The sequence below is a fragment of the Natator depressus genome, chromosome 2 (genome assembly GCF_965152275.1).
Source record: "Natator depressus isolate rNatDep1 chromosome 2, rNatDep2.hap1, whole genome shotgun sequence".
NCBI classification, from domain to species: Eukaryota; Metazoa; Chordata; order Testudines; family Cheloniidae; genus Natator; species Natator depressus.
In genome coordinates this window covers 60,027,755-60,042,204 of record NC_134235.1, presented here as the reverse complement: position 1 = coordinate 60,042,204, position 14,450 = coordinate 60,027,755, and the positions used below count along the sequence as shown (strand labels likewise).

The 14,450-nt window shown below is 46.3% G+C and overlaps 1 protein-coding gene and 1 non-coding gene across 2 annotated transcripts in view; both read right to left on the bottom strand.

Annotated features, from left to right (window-relative positions):
- MYBL1 (MYB proto-oncogene like 1) overlaps positions 1 to 8,650 on the bottom strand; it is a 45,346-nt gene extending 36,696 nt beyond the window's left edge. Inside the window, exon 1 of the mRNA XM_074943060.1 lies at positions 8,288 to 8,650. Coding sequence (XP_074799161.1) covers positions 8,288 to 8,307 — 20 coding nt within the window. The 5' untranslated portion in view covers positions 8,308 to 8,650. The remainder of the gene's footprint in view (positions 1 to 8,287) is intronic.
- Positions 8,651 to 9,362: 712 nt separating this feature from the next.
- Positions 9,363 to 9,452, bottom strand: TRNAY-GUA (transfer RNA tyrosine (anticodon GUA)). Its single transcript is given in 2 exon segments — positions 9,363 to 9,398; positions 9,416 to 9,452. It is a non-coding gene; the product is annotated as a tRNA-Tyr (tRNA).
- Positions 9,453 to 14,450: the final 4,998 nt, after the last annotated feature.

Below are 14,450 nucleotides of genomic sequence, written 5' to 3'. Positions count from 1 at the left end.
CATCTTCAGGAATTCTGGTCTGTTTCAAAAGCTGCAGGAAGGGACTTTATTCCCAGACCAGAAAATAACTGTTGGGGATGTTGAAATGCCTGTAGTTATCCTACAGTAAGCCTACCCCTTAATGCCATGGCTCATGAAGCCATACACAGGCAGTCCTGACAGTAGTCAGGAGCTGTTCAACTACAGGCTGAGCAAGTGCAGAATTGTGGTAGAATGTGCATTTGGACTTTTAAAAGCGCGCTGGCGCAGTTTACTGACTCGGTTAGACCTCAGCAAAACCAATATTCCCACTGTTATTACTGCTTGCCGTGCACTCCACAATGTCTGTGAGAGTAAGGGGGAAACGTTTATGGCAGGATGGGAGGTAGAGTCAAATTGCCTGGCTGCTGGTTACGGGCAGCCAGACACCAGGGCAGTTAGAAGAGCACAGGAGGGCGCAGTGCACATCAGAGAAGCTTTGAAAACCAGTTTCATGACTGGCCAGGCTACGGTGTGAAAGTTCTGTTTGTTTCTCCTTGATGAGCCCCACCCCCCCCCCCTTGGTTCACTCTACTTCCCTGTAAGCTAACCACCCTTCCCTCCTCCCTTTGATCACCGCTTGCAGAGGCAATAAAGTCATTGTTGCTTCACATTCATGCATTCTTTATTAATTCATCACACAAATAGGGGGATAACTGCCAAGGTAGCCCGGGAGGGGTGGTGGAGGAGAAAAGCACCAGGAGGGGTGGTGGTGGAGGGAAGGACAAGGCCACACAGCACTTTAAAACTTATTGAATGTCAGCCTTCTGTTGCTTGGGCAATCCTCTGGGGTGGAGTGGCTGGGTGGCCAGAGGCCCTCCCACTGTGTTCTTGGGCGTCTGGGTGAAGAGGCTACAGAACTTGGGGAGGAGGGCGGTTGGTTACACAGGGGCTGTTGCGGCGGTCTGTGCTCCTGCTGCCTTTCCTGCAGCTCAACCACACGCTGGAGCATATTAGTTTGATCCTCCAGCAGCCTCAGCATTGAATCCTGCCTCCTCTCATCACGGTGCCACCACCTTTCAGCTTCAGCCCTCTCTTCAGCCCGCCACCTCTCCTCCCGGTCATTTTGTGCTTTCCTGCACTCTGACATTGTCTGCCTCCACGCATTCGTCTGTGCTCTGTCAGTGTGGGAGGACAGCATGAGCTCAGAGAACATTTCATTGCGAGTGCATTTTTTTCGACTTCTAATCTTCACTAGCCTCTGGGAAGGAGAAGATCATGTGATCCTTGAAACACATGCAGCTGATGGAGAGAAAAAAAGGGACAATGGTATTTAAAAAGACATTTTATTGAACAATGGGTACACTCTTCCATGGTAAACCTTGCTGTTAACATTACATACATAGCACATGTGCTTTTGTTACAAGGTCACATTTTGCCTCCCCCCCACCATGTGGCTAGCCCCTCACCCCTCCCTGTGGCTAACAGCGGGGAACATTTCTGTTCAGCCACAGGCAAACAGCCCAGCAGGAACGGGCACCTCTGAATGTCCCCTTAAGAAAAGCACCCTTAAGAAAAGAAAACCAGGTGACCATGAATATCATCACTCTCCTGAGGATAACACAGAGAGATAAAGAACGGATGTTGTTTGAACGCCAGCAAACATACACTGCAATGCTTTGTTGTACAATGATTCCCGACTACGTGCTACTGGCCTGGACTGGTAAAGCGTCCTACCGTGGTGGACGGAATAAGGCTGCCCTCCCCAGAAACCTTTTGCAAAGGCTTTCAGAGTACATCCAGGAGAGCCGCAAATGCCAGGGCAAATTAATCATTAAACAAGCTTGCTTTTAAACCATGTATACTATTTTAAAAAGGTACACTCACTAGAAGTCCCTTCTCCACCTGGCGGGTCCGGGAGGCAGCCTTGGGTGGGTTCGGGGGGTACTGGCTCCAGGTCCAGGGTGAGAAACAGTTCCTGGCTGTCAGGAAAACCAGTTTCTCCGCTTGCTTGCTGTGAGCCATCTTCCTCGTTCCCAAAACCTGCTTCCGTGTTGCCTCCATCTCCACTGAAGAAGTCAAACACTGCTGGGGTAGTGATGGCTGAACCCCCTAAAATGGCATGCAGCTCATCATAGAAGCAGCATGTTTGGGACTCGGACCCGGAGCGGCCATTTGCCCCTCTGGTTTTCTGGTAGGCTTGCCTCAGCTCCTTAAGTTTCACATGGCACTGCTTCGGGTCCCTGTTATGGCCTCTGTCCTTCATGCCCTGGGAGATTTTGACAAATGTTTTGGCATTTCGAAAACTGGAACGGAGTTCTGATAGCACGGATTCCTCTCCTCACACAGCCATCAGATCCCGTACCTCCCGTTCGGTCCAAGCTGGAGCTCTTTTGCGATTCTGGGACTCCATCATGGTCACCTCTGCTGATGAGCTCTGCATGGTCACCTGCAGCTTGCCACACTGGCCAAACAGGAAATGAAATTCAAAAGTTTGCAGGCCTTTTCCTGTCTACCTGGCCAGTGCATCTTGAGTTGAGAGTGCTGTCCAGAGCGGTCACTCTGGAGCACTCTGGGATAGCTCCCGGAGGCCAATACCATCTGATTGCGTCCACAGTACCCCAAATTCGACCTGGCAAAGCCGATTTCAGCACGAATCCCCTTGTCGAGGGTGGAGTAAGGAAATGGATTTTAAGAGCCCTTTAAGTAAAAAAAAAAAAAAAAAAAAAAAAAGGGCTTTGTCGTGTGGACGGGTGCAGGGTTAAATCCATTTAACGCTGCTAAATTCGACCTCAACTCCTAGTGTAGACCAGGGCAGAGGAAAGAAATGATAGAAACAGGTAGTGACTTTTGTGCCATCATGTTGAGTATGCTCCACCTACTGGAGAAGTGGTATAATACTTCACCACCTTAACTTTGCAAACAAACTCAGTTACACAGAGGAGCACACAGAGATGTGTAATGGTTTAACTCATTCTTTTCCCCCCTCCTTTACAACTGCGTTATTTTCCCCTTTTTAATTTGTCACGATAAGTACTTTGATTTTTTTTAAATCACAGATATACATGTTTAATGATCTATAGCAAATCCTTCCCACTACTTATTAAAGTAGATTACACTCAAAGTGATGACTGTAAAATGATCACGCAGTCCTTATTTGTTTTTCAATTTTACTGTCATAAGAAATATCTAGTCTATAAAAAAGATAAAATTCAAAATTTTCAAAAGCATCTAAGTCCCATTAAAAGTCAAATATACAAGAAGTACATACATTCAAAGTCAATGGGACTTTGAAACCTAACTCGCTTAGGTTGTTAAGAAAGTTGTACCCAAAGTTGTAAAGAAAAAAGAACGCTAAGGTTTTGGATACAACTTTCAATAGGATTTAAGTCTTATTGACTTTCAACATATAACCATTTGGCTTTTAATGGGATTTGAGCTCCTACGTCACCTAAGTGCTTTTGAAAGCTGTACCCCAAGTCTTAATTTATTTTTTCTCCCTGCCCACACTTCTACCCCCCCCCATACACACACACACACACTCCACCTCTTCACTCAGGCTCAGCAATTGCATGTTGATACTACCCCTTTTCACCTCAAGTAAGCCACAAAATACATTTAAAATTACAACTCAGTTGTCTCCATGGGGTTACACTCTGTGAACTGGATCTCTAATTTAAGCACTGCGTAGTGGACCAAAATTAAGTTAACAACTGGCAAAAGAAGTCTGAAGCTATTACAAAAAGCAGGCTGCAGAAAAAGGGCCAGTCAGGTAATGAAAGAGACAATAAGATACTGTTTTATTTTGTATAATTCTCCCAATTATATTACAGTACAGTTAATCTAATTTCTCATTTCCCACATCAAAAAAGCATCCTTTAAATGCTTTACACATTTGAATGACTTTTACCAACATTAATTTTTAAAATATTAATAATTGATAAGCAAACATCTTGCTATTTAAATGGTTTACAATGAACACTTCATAAGAGCCTCTAATATTAACCCCTTAAAGTATTATTCTGACTTGAAAGAACAGAAAGCTTTGTGCTTAGACCACCTGCAAATTGATGGTGACAGAGCAAACAAAGCATATGGCTTGAGGTATCTCTTCCTGTTTTAACTACTGCCCAACACACACAACCCACTGGTCCAGATACACTAGTCTTACTAATCTACAACTTCAAACACTACCGTTTCTGGGTCAAACTATTTAATACAATACTCATTTTGAAAGGCAATAAAAAAAAACTAAAGCTTATCTGTTCTTGAATTATAGCCAAGGATCAGTACACTCGGTGAAAAGCCTGGCAAAAATTATGCAACACCACAGTTCCTGGTCACTGTGGCATTCTAGTACGGTGAATAGGAAACTCTGGATTAACTTCGATATATTTTTAAAATGTAACTTTTTTTTCAAATGAAATATGACAATGAATATTATCAATTGTTATTTGATGTTAAACTCAATATATTTTACACTACTCTACAGTCCCAGTAGACCATAGGGATGGGTGGGTATTTTTGTTTTTAAGAAGCACAAAATCACACTGTAGAAGTTTCTCTGAGTAAAGCTGGATGTTTTGGCAAGTGGGTCGGACATACTTGGCACTTCTGACACCAGATGTGGGAGATAACATGGAATTATGCAATAATATTAGCTGGATGTTTCGACTAAAACAGCTAGCACTGAAATAATGTACAATGCTTACATTTAAGCTGTCAATTAAAACTCAGAATTAACATCACTGAGGTGAATGGGGCAGTTCACATCTTTGGAGCACTATTTCAGGCTGTCTACAGCCTCAGGAAGACAACAGTATCTTCTTACACTTGATTTATATATTTACGGTTCTCTTGGCTACCATGTGCTAGGAACAATTTTTTAAAAATAATATCTAGATTCTGGAAATGGAGCATATCACAGCCAGTAGTGGATTCCTCAGCAGGGCAAGATACACACAGCTCTGCCTACAGTGGCAGTTAAGAACTATTCACTTGAACGTTCTACAAAAAGACAAATGCATTCTACACGGGCCAAAGACTGAATGTTTAAATTTCACGCAGAGAGAAAAGAGTATCTACTCTAGAGTCACATATTAAAATTTCTTGTACCCCCATATCAGTCTGAAAACAAACATGAATTGTAGCATATAGGTCCAAAAGTTATATATGTGCTTAAGTAAACAAAAGGTAGTTTAAAAAAAAACTCAAAATGAATGGATTTTTTTAAATTTCAGTGATTATAATTTATTTGACCATTCCTCTGTAGTGTTGTGAGCTGAAACTGTATTGAATTAGTGAATGAAAACAGAAAGTGAAATGGAGCCATTTAATTTCACCAAGCTGTTTGAAAGAGTAAACAAAATATATGTTAAATTTCGATAATTCTAGTAGTCAAAACACTTTTTTAATTAAGATTCTAGCCTTCAGTGTCTTTTTATTATGTAGTTGAAGAGTTGGCAGATGTATTAATAAATGAAAACTTCTCTCATTTTAAAAATCAAAGAATGTTATACAGTAACTCCTCGCTTAACATTGTAGTTATGTTCCTGAAAAATGAGACTTTAAGCGAAATGATGTAAAGCGAATCCAATTTCCCCATAAGAATTAATGTAAACGGGGGTGGAGGTTAGACTCCAGGGAAATTTTTTTCACTGGACAAAAAACTATATTTTTTATTTTATATATATACATACACAATACACACACACACACACAGAGTATAAGTTTCAAACAGTTTAATACTGTACACAGCAATGATGATTGTGAAGCTTGGTTGAGGTGGTAAAGTCAGAGGGTGGGATATTTCCCAGGCAATGCCTTACTGCTAAATGATGAACTGGCATTCAGCTGAGCCCTCAAGGGTTAACAAGTTGTTAATATAGCCTCACACTCTACAAGGCAGCACGAATGGAGGGAGAGGAAACAGCATGGCAGACAGAGACACACACCCTGTGTGTGGGAGAGAGAGATGTGCATTGCTCCTTTAAGTACGCTGACCCCATTCTAAGTACATTGTCTTTAAAAAAAAAAAAAAAAATCAGGAAGTTGAGACAGCAGCTGAGGCCAGCAAGCTCTCTCTGTCCTGAACCCTGTCCTGTCCCCACCCTGCTCTATATGGAGAAGTGGTGAACAGGGGGCAGGAGTAGGGGGGAAGGGGACACCCTGACATTAGCCCCTCTCTTCCCCCCTCCCCTACACAGCAAGCAGGAGGTTCCCGGGAGCAATTCCAAGTCAGAGGGCAGGAGCAGCACATGGCAGTGGGGGGGAAAGGACAGCTGAACTGCCAGCAATTGGTAACCTGCTGGGTGGCTGCCGCATAGGGAATTTAGGGGAGCGGAGAGCTGATTGGGGGGGCTGGCGGTCCACCCTGGTTCCCAAACCCCCCACCAGCTAGCTGCAACGGCCTGCTCTTCTTGCAAGCAGTGGACAAAGCAGGCGGCTGCCAAACTATGTTATAAGGGAGCATTGTGAAACTTTAAAAGAGCATTTTCCCTAATTGATCAGCAACCTAACAACATTAACTGGGATGATTTTAAGTGAGGAGTTACTGTACCTAATAATACCACCTGGAACTCAAAGATCAAGATTCCTCCTTACTCTTGTACTAAATTAGCAATCCCAAAAGCAATTTGCACCCATTCTTGCATGTTGTGTTGTTATATGCCAACATGGAAATTTTTGTTCTGGTGTTACCAACCTGTAGCAGACGAGTTCATCCTCTATGCACACCTATTTTAATTATCTAGCAAGAAATGTAAATTCTTCACAACTCAATATTCACTGACAGCATGTTAGCACTTACAGAAAGACTAGTAAGTCTTATTTAGCTCCTAAACGCCAGATAGACAAGGTGGATGAGGTAATAACTTTTAGTGGACCAACTTCTGTTGGAGAAAGAGAGAAGCTCCAGATGTTATACTGGGTACAATATTGTAGATGGAATTTCTGATGTTATATGACACAGTTACAAACCTACATTAAGGTAGTTGATTATCTCTAGTTTCTCAGATATTTGTGTGTTCCTTGCCCTGTAATTTGTTTCAAACATATTACTTCCTCCCCCCACACACACTGCAGTTTTTCAACAAGAACTATGAATTTATAGTGTATTTGTAATAAACCTGATCTCAAGAAGAAAAATACAGTAGCAGATTCTTATGTAGCAACCACCAAACTATAATTTCTTCACTCCTATGAACAATATGAATCCACAGCAATCTCCAAATAGTGTGAAAAGTCAAAACCTATTAGTTATGAAAGCTATTATTAACCATTTATCCTGCTCTTCCCTTATCAACCTTCTAAACCCCCTTCTGTATTTCCTTATCGGTTTTCAAAATTTTATTTATTTTTAAACAGGTAACACTATGGAAGTCCACAACTAGAAACACTGAGGATGGCAGTAACACATTTTTCATTTTATATTCAAAATCAGAATTTTTAGAAGACACAGGCTCCTGCAAAATTGAGGATTTATCTAGAACAGCTCTCAGTGTCTGCAGCTGAATAAACACACTTTCTCTCATAGATCCCCAGCTACAGGGAAAGAACCCCATATAGGGGTCTTTCAATCAGTGGACATCCCAGGACTAGAAACAGTCTGTGTTTTTAAAAAAAATAGGAATTAGTGAAGACAAAGAATATTAAAAGCACATGGTTGATTATGGTCAACCCCAGCTTCCCCTCACCGGGGTGTGAAAACTGAGAGGGGAAGGATCAGGAAGGTTATGGAAGAAGTAGGGAAAACTGGCTAGAACAACTACTGTGTGCATCCGATGAAGTGAGCTGTAGCTCAGGGAAAGCTTATGCTCAAATAAATTTCTTAGTTAGTCTCTAAGGTGCCACAAGTACTCCTTTTATTTGTGTGGGAAGAGTATCTATTACCTGCGGGGAAAGAGAAGATGAGGTTACCTTTATGTCTGTGGTACGGGGCAACATGGGAAAGACATGGATGCAGCGACTCCTGGGGGATCCAACATGCAAGGGAGATGGAGAAGTCAGGGAACACCTGTGTGGCGACAGGCGAGTGACAGAAGAGAGGGGGTGATGCAGACGGGACCGGGATAGCTGCGGGGCGCGGAGAGTGGGCAATGACAACTGAGCACGGGGAAGGACAGCTGGGTAAGAAGAGGGTCTGCGCCTCTGGTCTGGGGAGAAAGATGAAAGGGGACGAGGGGTGGGGGCAAGGCGGACTTACCTGCCCCACCTGGGCGCGGAAGATAGAAAGCGCTGAGACCGGGGGAGGGAGCAGGGATTTGGGACCAAGGCGCGGAGACACCTGAGCCAGGGCAGGCGGGCCGGCCAGTCAGGGGGCGTTACTCACCTGCGCGGTCTCTTCGCCATCCTCTAGGCGCACCATAGGGAGGGGGGCGGAGGCGGGCTGGCGAACAGAGCTGCGCGACTCCCCGCCCGGGCTCCTCACGCTGCCCCGGGGCTCACGCACGGGCTGGGGAGTCTGTGCCGCTCCTGGCGCCCGACCCCGTCACGCACCGCGGGGAGGGGGCGGCTCCCTCTACCGCTCCCGGAGACTCCAGCGCATCTAACCCCACCCCCTCCACCGGCAGCAGCTCCTAGCCCCGGCCTGGCCCGGCCCGCCGCACACAGAACATGGCTTAGCCCGGCCCGGCTGCGGCGAGAGGCTCGGGGGCTGCGGACGCTTCTTGTCCGGGTCCAAGCTGCGGCTCCAAGTTCCCGTCACAACTGCCCCGGCTCCAGCTGCGTCCCCCGCCGCCCCAGCTTCCCCCGTGCCCGTCCCGGCCGCGCCTCTCCGCCCTCTCTAGCTGCTCCGCCGCCGCCACACTCGCGGCTGGTTTTGTCCGTGCCGCCGAATCTCGCGCCCAGCCTCCTTCCAGAGTCACCGTTTGAATCTGCGCACGCGGACTGCAACCCCATTGGCTGTGGGGAAGGCAGGAGATCGAGGCGGGGCACCGCGCCAGAGGGGGAAGGGGTGCGACCAGTGGGGAAGGAGCGGGCGGGGCATAGAGCCAGACGGGCACGGGACGGAGCAGGGAGGCGGGACATAGCGCGCTGCATGCTGGGGGAGTGAGTTTTTCCTCCCGCCAAGCCTGGCAGTGGGGGACAGTGGCTGCTTGTTCCGCTGAGGCTGTGAAATAAGCTCATAGCCCTGTCTGGGCTCTGCTGCTGCCGCCGCTGTTGCGTCTCAGGCCTCGGCCCTCTCCCCCTAGTTGCTAGGGCTGGCGCTTGCAGGGAGGCAGTGGGGCTGGTTGTGGTCACCTACACTCAGGAGCTCTTTTGCGTGCCAGTGACTCATGACTAATAAAATGCACGTGAACAGCACAGTGTGCAGAGGGAGGAAAACACCTCTTTTAGTACAAACATTACTGATAAGGGATTTCTCTCACCTTCCCTGCTATAGAGCGTAATATATAAAACATGTCTCCTTCGAGCCGGAATCGAACCAGCGACCTAAGGATTCCCATAGGCAGCACCTCTACAGTCCTCCGCTCTACCAGCTGAGCTATCGAAGGGACTTTAAAACTAAGCTTGTTTCCTCTGTACACAAGTCGCACTTTCATGACTCAATCAGTCTACTATAATTCAGTTCATGGCACTTAAAAAGAAGTTAGTCTGGAGCAGTAATAAATTTAGTGAGGACAGCTTTTATACCAATAAAAAATGGAGAGAGAAATGGAGCTTTGGAGAGGACACCTGTTGACTCTTGATGCACTGTTATGGTAGCCAGACTTACAATTTTTCCCCCTATAAAAACAAGTAAATTCTCTCTAGGGAGATTTTCCTTCCTTTCATGTATATTTGCCTGACATAATATGGTATGGTATAATGTATAATCTGAGGCTTGGTGTACAGTACAAATTTATATTGCCTGACCAAAATAGTAATACCAACCTATCCCAGGGTGGGGGTGTAGACAGCCTAACGTCAATGGGAGGGCTTCTCCTGTTGACATGGCTACCACCTCTTGGGGAGTTGGAGTACCTATGCCAAGGGGCAAAGCTCTCCTGCCAGTGTAGATAGCTTCACTAAGCACTACAGCAGTGCAGCTGCATGGATAAGTGTAGATAAGCCCTAAGGAATAGCATTCTCCCTCCCTTACTCCTGTGAAAAATCACTAGGAGTAAGGAAAGGCAGAAGATCAGCCTCCTCAGTTATAAAGTACTTTGTTTTGGGGACGGAGGTTAATTATGAAAGTCAAACTGGTATTATCTTTTTGCCTTTTATTTAAATCAAACACTAATAATAGGTGTTCAACCTAGTCTAAAAAAAGCAACTTTTCTAACCACATTTCCCCCCCCCCAACTGTTTGCAACCCAAGCAAAATAGTCATAAAAACTAAAGAGGAAATGACTAGACATTAAAAACAAAACTTATTTATCATTATTGTCTACCCTGAGAGAAATGAAAGTACAATAAAACCTCAGAGTTACTTATGAACAACCTCCATTCCTGAGGTGTTAGTAACTCTGAAATGTTTGTAACTCTGAACAAAATGTTACGGCTGTTCTTTCAAAAGTTTATGATTGAACTTTGACTTAATATAGCTTTGAAACTTTACTATGCAGAAGAAAAATGCTGCTTTCCTTTTATTATTTTTAGTACTTTATGTTTAACACATTACTGTAATGTATTTACTTTTTTAATTTTTTTGTCTATGCTGCTGTCTGACTGTGAACTTCTAGTTCCAAATGATGTGTGTGGTTGACTGGTCAGTTTGTAACTCTGGTGTTCGTAACTCTGAGGTTCTACTGTAGTAAACAGTATGTAAAAGATCAAATTCTAAAAATTGTTTCACTTAATAAACTGATTCACCTCTATCATATATGTAAGGATTTTACAAATATTTTAACTCGTGGTGTCTCTAAATAAAATACTTTATCCTTTAGGAACAGCATTTAGTACTTAGTACTTTTACACCTTTTATTTAATTAGTTAATTGGTAGTGTACAATTATGTAAATGAAATAAATCATGATTTAAAAAGGAAAAAGACAGGATCACAGGAAACTAAAACCAAGACAGGGGGATTGCCTAAACCAGGGGTCTCAAACGCAAATGACCACGAGGGCCACATGAGGACTAGTACATTGGCCCAAGGGCCGCACCACTGACCACCCCCGCTGCCCACTGCCCTCACCCTGCCCCCACTCCACCCCTTCTGTGAGGCCCTGCGCCTGCCCCGCCTCTTCCCACCCCTTCCCTGCCCCCATTCCAACCCCTTCCCTGGCAGGCCAATCTGGGAAAGCACTTGCCCCTGCATGTTCCCCCTATGCATCACCCATGCTCCTCCAGGCAGCAACTGAATTTTTGGTGTCCGGTCAGTGTTTCTGACTGGACTCTGTCAGGCTGTTTTCGACTGGACTTTCCGGTCGAAAACTGGACACCTGGTAACCCTAGGACTGGGGCCTTAGTTTTCTTTGTAATCAATAAAATGCTCTATTTCTGCCATTTAGGGGTTGAACAACTCATTTATTTAGCTCCTATACCACTTAACTTGTGACACCAAATATTGTTAAAATTTGAAGAGAGCAATTAGAAGATTTCTCTTATCTATACAGGAATTAGAAAAGTTGTGTGTATATACATAATTTATTACTTTATAATCTAATGCCCATGGTGTCTTACACTACAGTACAGATAAAGACAGATTGTAATCTCTTTGGGACAGGCAATTTAAGGCCTCACTTCTGCAAACATTTCTTCCAAGCAAAGTGCCTCATACTGTGACTAGTCCTATTGGCAGTACTTTACTGGAACTACTCAGGGTAGCAGGCACTCTGAGTCAGATCCTGCTCATTCTATCAATGGCAAAACACTTTTACATTTAAGGTGTAAAGGATTAGGTCCCATTCACAGCAGTACGCATTTGGAGGACTGGGCTGAGCAGAAATAAGACACCCAGCCCCAACAAGGAAGAAAGGATAAGGAAGAGAACGGTATCATTATATCATGACTTGTGAAGGTACTGCATGTGTCTCAGTCTGGTTGAAAAGCAATTCTGTCAGCTCTGGTAGGCACAGCTGATCGTGCCGCTAAAAGTCGGGTTGGCAGCATTAGGCTGGGGCCGGGCTACGCGGCAGGGCAGCGCAGCCGGACTAAGGCAGGCTCCCTGCCCAGCTCCCGGGAAGTGGCAGCATGTCCGGCTCCTCGGTAGAGGGGCGGCCAGGGGGACTCCACGTGCTGCCCCCAACCGCAGACACCACCCCAAGCACTGGCTCTGCAGTTGTCATTGGCTGGGAATCCACAGCAGACGCGAATCTGGGACGTTGCGGGTGCATCCAGCTTTCTGCGCCCCAGGAAATGCCGGAGCAGCACTGGTGCAGCTACTATTTAAGGGACTGCCTGAGGTCAGGGCCTCCTTGTAGGAGCAAGGTTGTGGAAGATTGGTGAGGAGCTAAGTGGTAGACTGACTATGTGACTGGATGTAAGCGGAGGATGCAGGCAGTTTCAATGAATTTTGTCTGACAGACCCTGCCAAAAGATATTGTAGCATAGCTCAGCATATTTTTGCCTGTAAACAAGTCAGTTTATGTAATAAGCATCAATTATATATATAAGAATGTAACCAGCTGTTGACCCCATGTAACCCTGAGATAAGCACGGAGAATATAGCGCCGCAGAGGACTCCTCCCCGGTGGAGTCGTGCCTGGTCAGCTGTCCTGAATGGCCAGAGTCCCCTGCAGCCCCTCCGCGCGTCCTAGGGGCTCCCCACGCAGATTGGAGCGTAAGTTCTTCCTTCCTTCAATAAAGCATAGTTTACTATTCTTGGGCCTGAGTGTCTTCCTTTCGCTGGTATCTTCCCCCCCAGCCCTTGCGGGCACACTCCTGGAGCCCCCGCGAACCACACCAGTCAGAGCCGCCCAGAGCCCGCCCGTCCCCAAAGTCCCTCCCAGAGACCGCACCTGCAATCCAACCCCCTGCCTCAGCCCTGAGCCCCCTTCCACACTCCAAAAGCTTTGGCCCAGCCTGGAGCCCCCTACTGAGCCCCAAATTCCTCATTGCCAGCCCCACCACAAAGCCTGCACCCCCAGCCCAGCCATCACCCCCTCCTGGACCCCAACCCCCTGCCCCAGCCCAGAGCCTCCTCCCATACCCTGAATCCCTCATTTCTGGCCCCATCACAGAGTCTGCAGCCCGGACAGCCTCCTGCACCCCTAACCCGAAGCACCCTCCTGCTCTTCCTAGCAATCATCCCAGCTAGGTGGCCCTGCTCCCCACAAGCAGATGGTGGCTGCTTGGGGAGGAGGGGTCCGGTGGAGATGCTCCAAATTTTTGTCTCCCTTCCCCGGTAGTCCTTATCCGGGAGCCTCCACTTCAGCCGCTCTGAGGTCTCTGGGATATGTCTACATTGCAATTAAATGCCCTGCAGGCCTGGCTCAGCAGAGTGGGGATGTAACATTACTGTATAGACATTGGGGATCTCTGAGTCCCTCCCCGCTAGGGGATCTCAGAGCTTGGGATTCAGCTAGCCCAAACAGCCCCACAGTGAGCCACAGACAGGTGTAAAGCCAGCTTTTATTGCTGTGAAGACACACTCACCTGCAGCCCTTCCCAGCACACGGACACAGCAGCTGCTAGCCTAGTTGGCTGTGCAGGCCAGTCCCTCCCTGCAGGAGGACCATGTAGGTTAGTGTGGTTTTGGGTGTCTCTCTCTTAGGACATCCAGGGACAGTGCACTGGGGCTAGTCCAGCCCCCACCACTGGGTGGCCACTACAACCCACCTAGTCAGCGGAGCACATCAGGAACCATGCCAGCAGCCAGACATCACTGTGCACAAAGCCTAGCACTTCACACTGGTGGGTGCCTGCTGCAAAAAGTAAGTGGGTCATATGGTCTGATGGTGCCAACACCACGGCAGCTCAAAAGGAGCCTGGCAACAGGGACTGCATAGCTTCACTAGGACTGATGTTCCTGAAACAGAAGAGCTAGGCCCTGGCTATGGTAATCTCCCTCACACCCATATACCAACCCTTTCTGTTTCAAATAAAGGACAACTTGGAAATTATGGGGGAGAGTTTATTTTTAAGGGCACCTCCCCAATGTTTTATTTGTGACACACATTCATATACAAACACCACATTGTATTACAGTGTACAATCCTTTGCATGATTATTGGCGTATACGAGGCAATATTGATTGATTTGTTGTGCAACGTGGAACATTGGACACCAAACGAAGGACAGGTGGTCATGCTGCGTGTGACATTCTAACATACTTCCTCTCAATCTGCTTTGGGACAGCATGAATTGTATTTTATGCAACCTCATCTTCTTAACATTAAAGAGCTATAATGAATTCATAAAATAACACCAATGCAATATTAAGATTATATATTTAAACATAAGTGTCAGGAAATATTTAACACAAAGACCAGGGCCATCCCTAGGGGGTGCAGGGCTAGGACATAGATGAGGAGTTCCCCCACCTTCTCCGCCCAGCCCCCACTCCCACTCCAAGGCGCCATCCCTTCCCTCCCCCGAGCACACTGCACCCACACTTCTCCCCCCAGC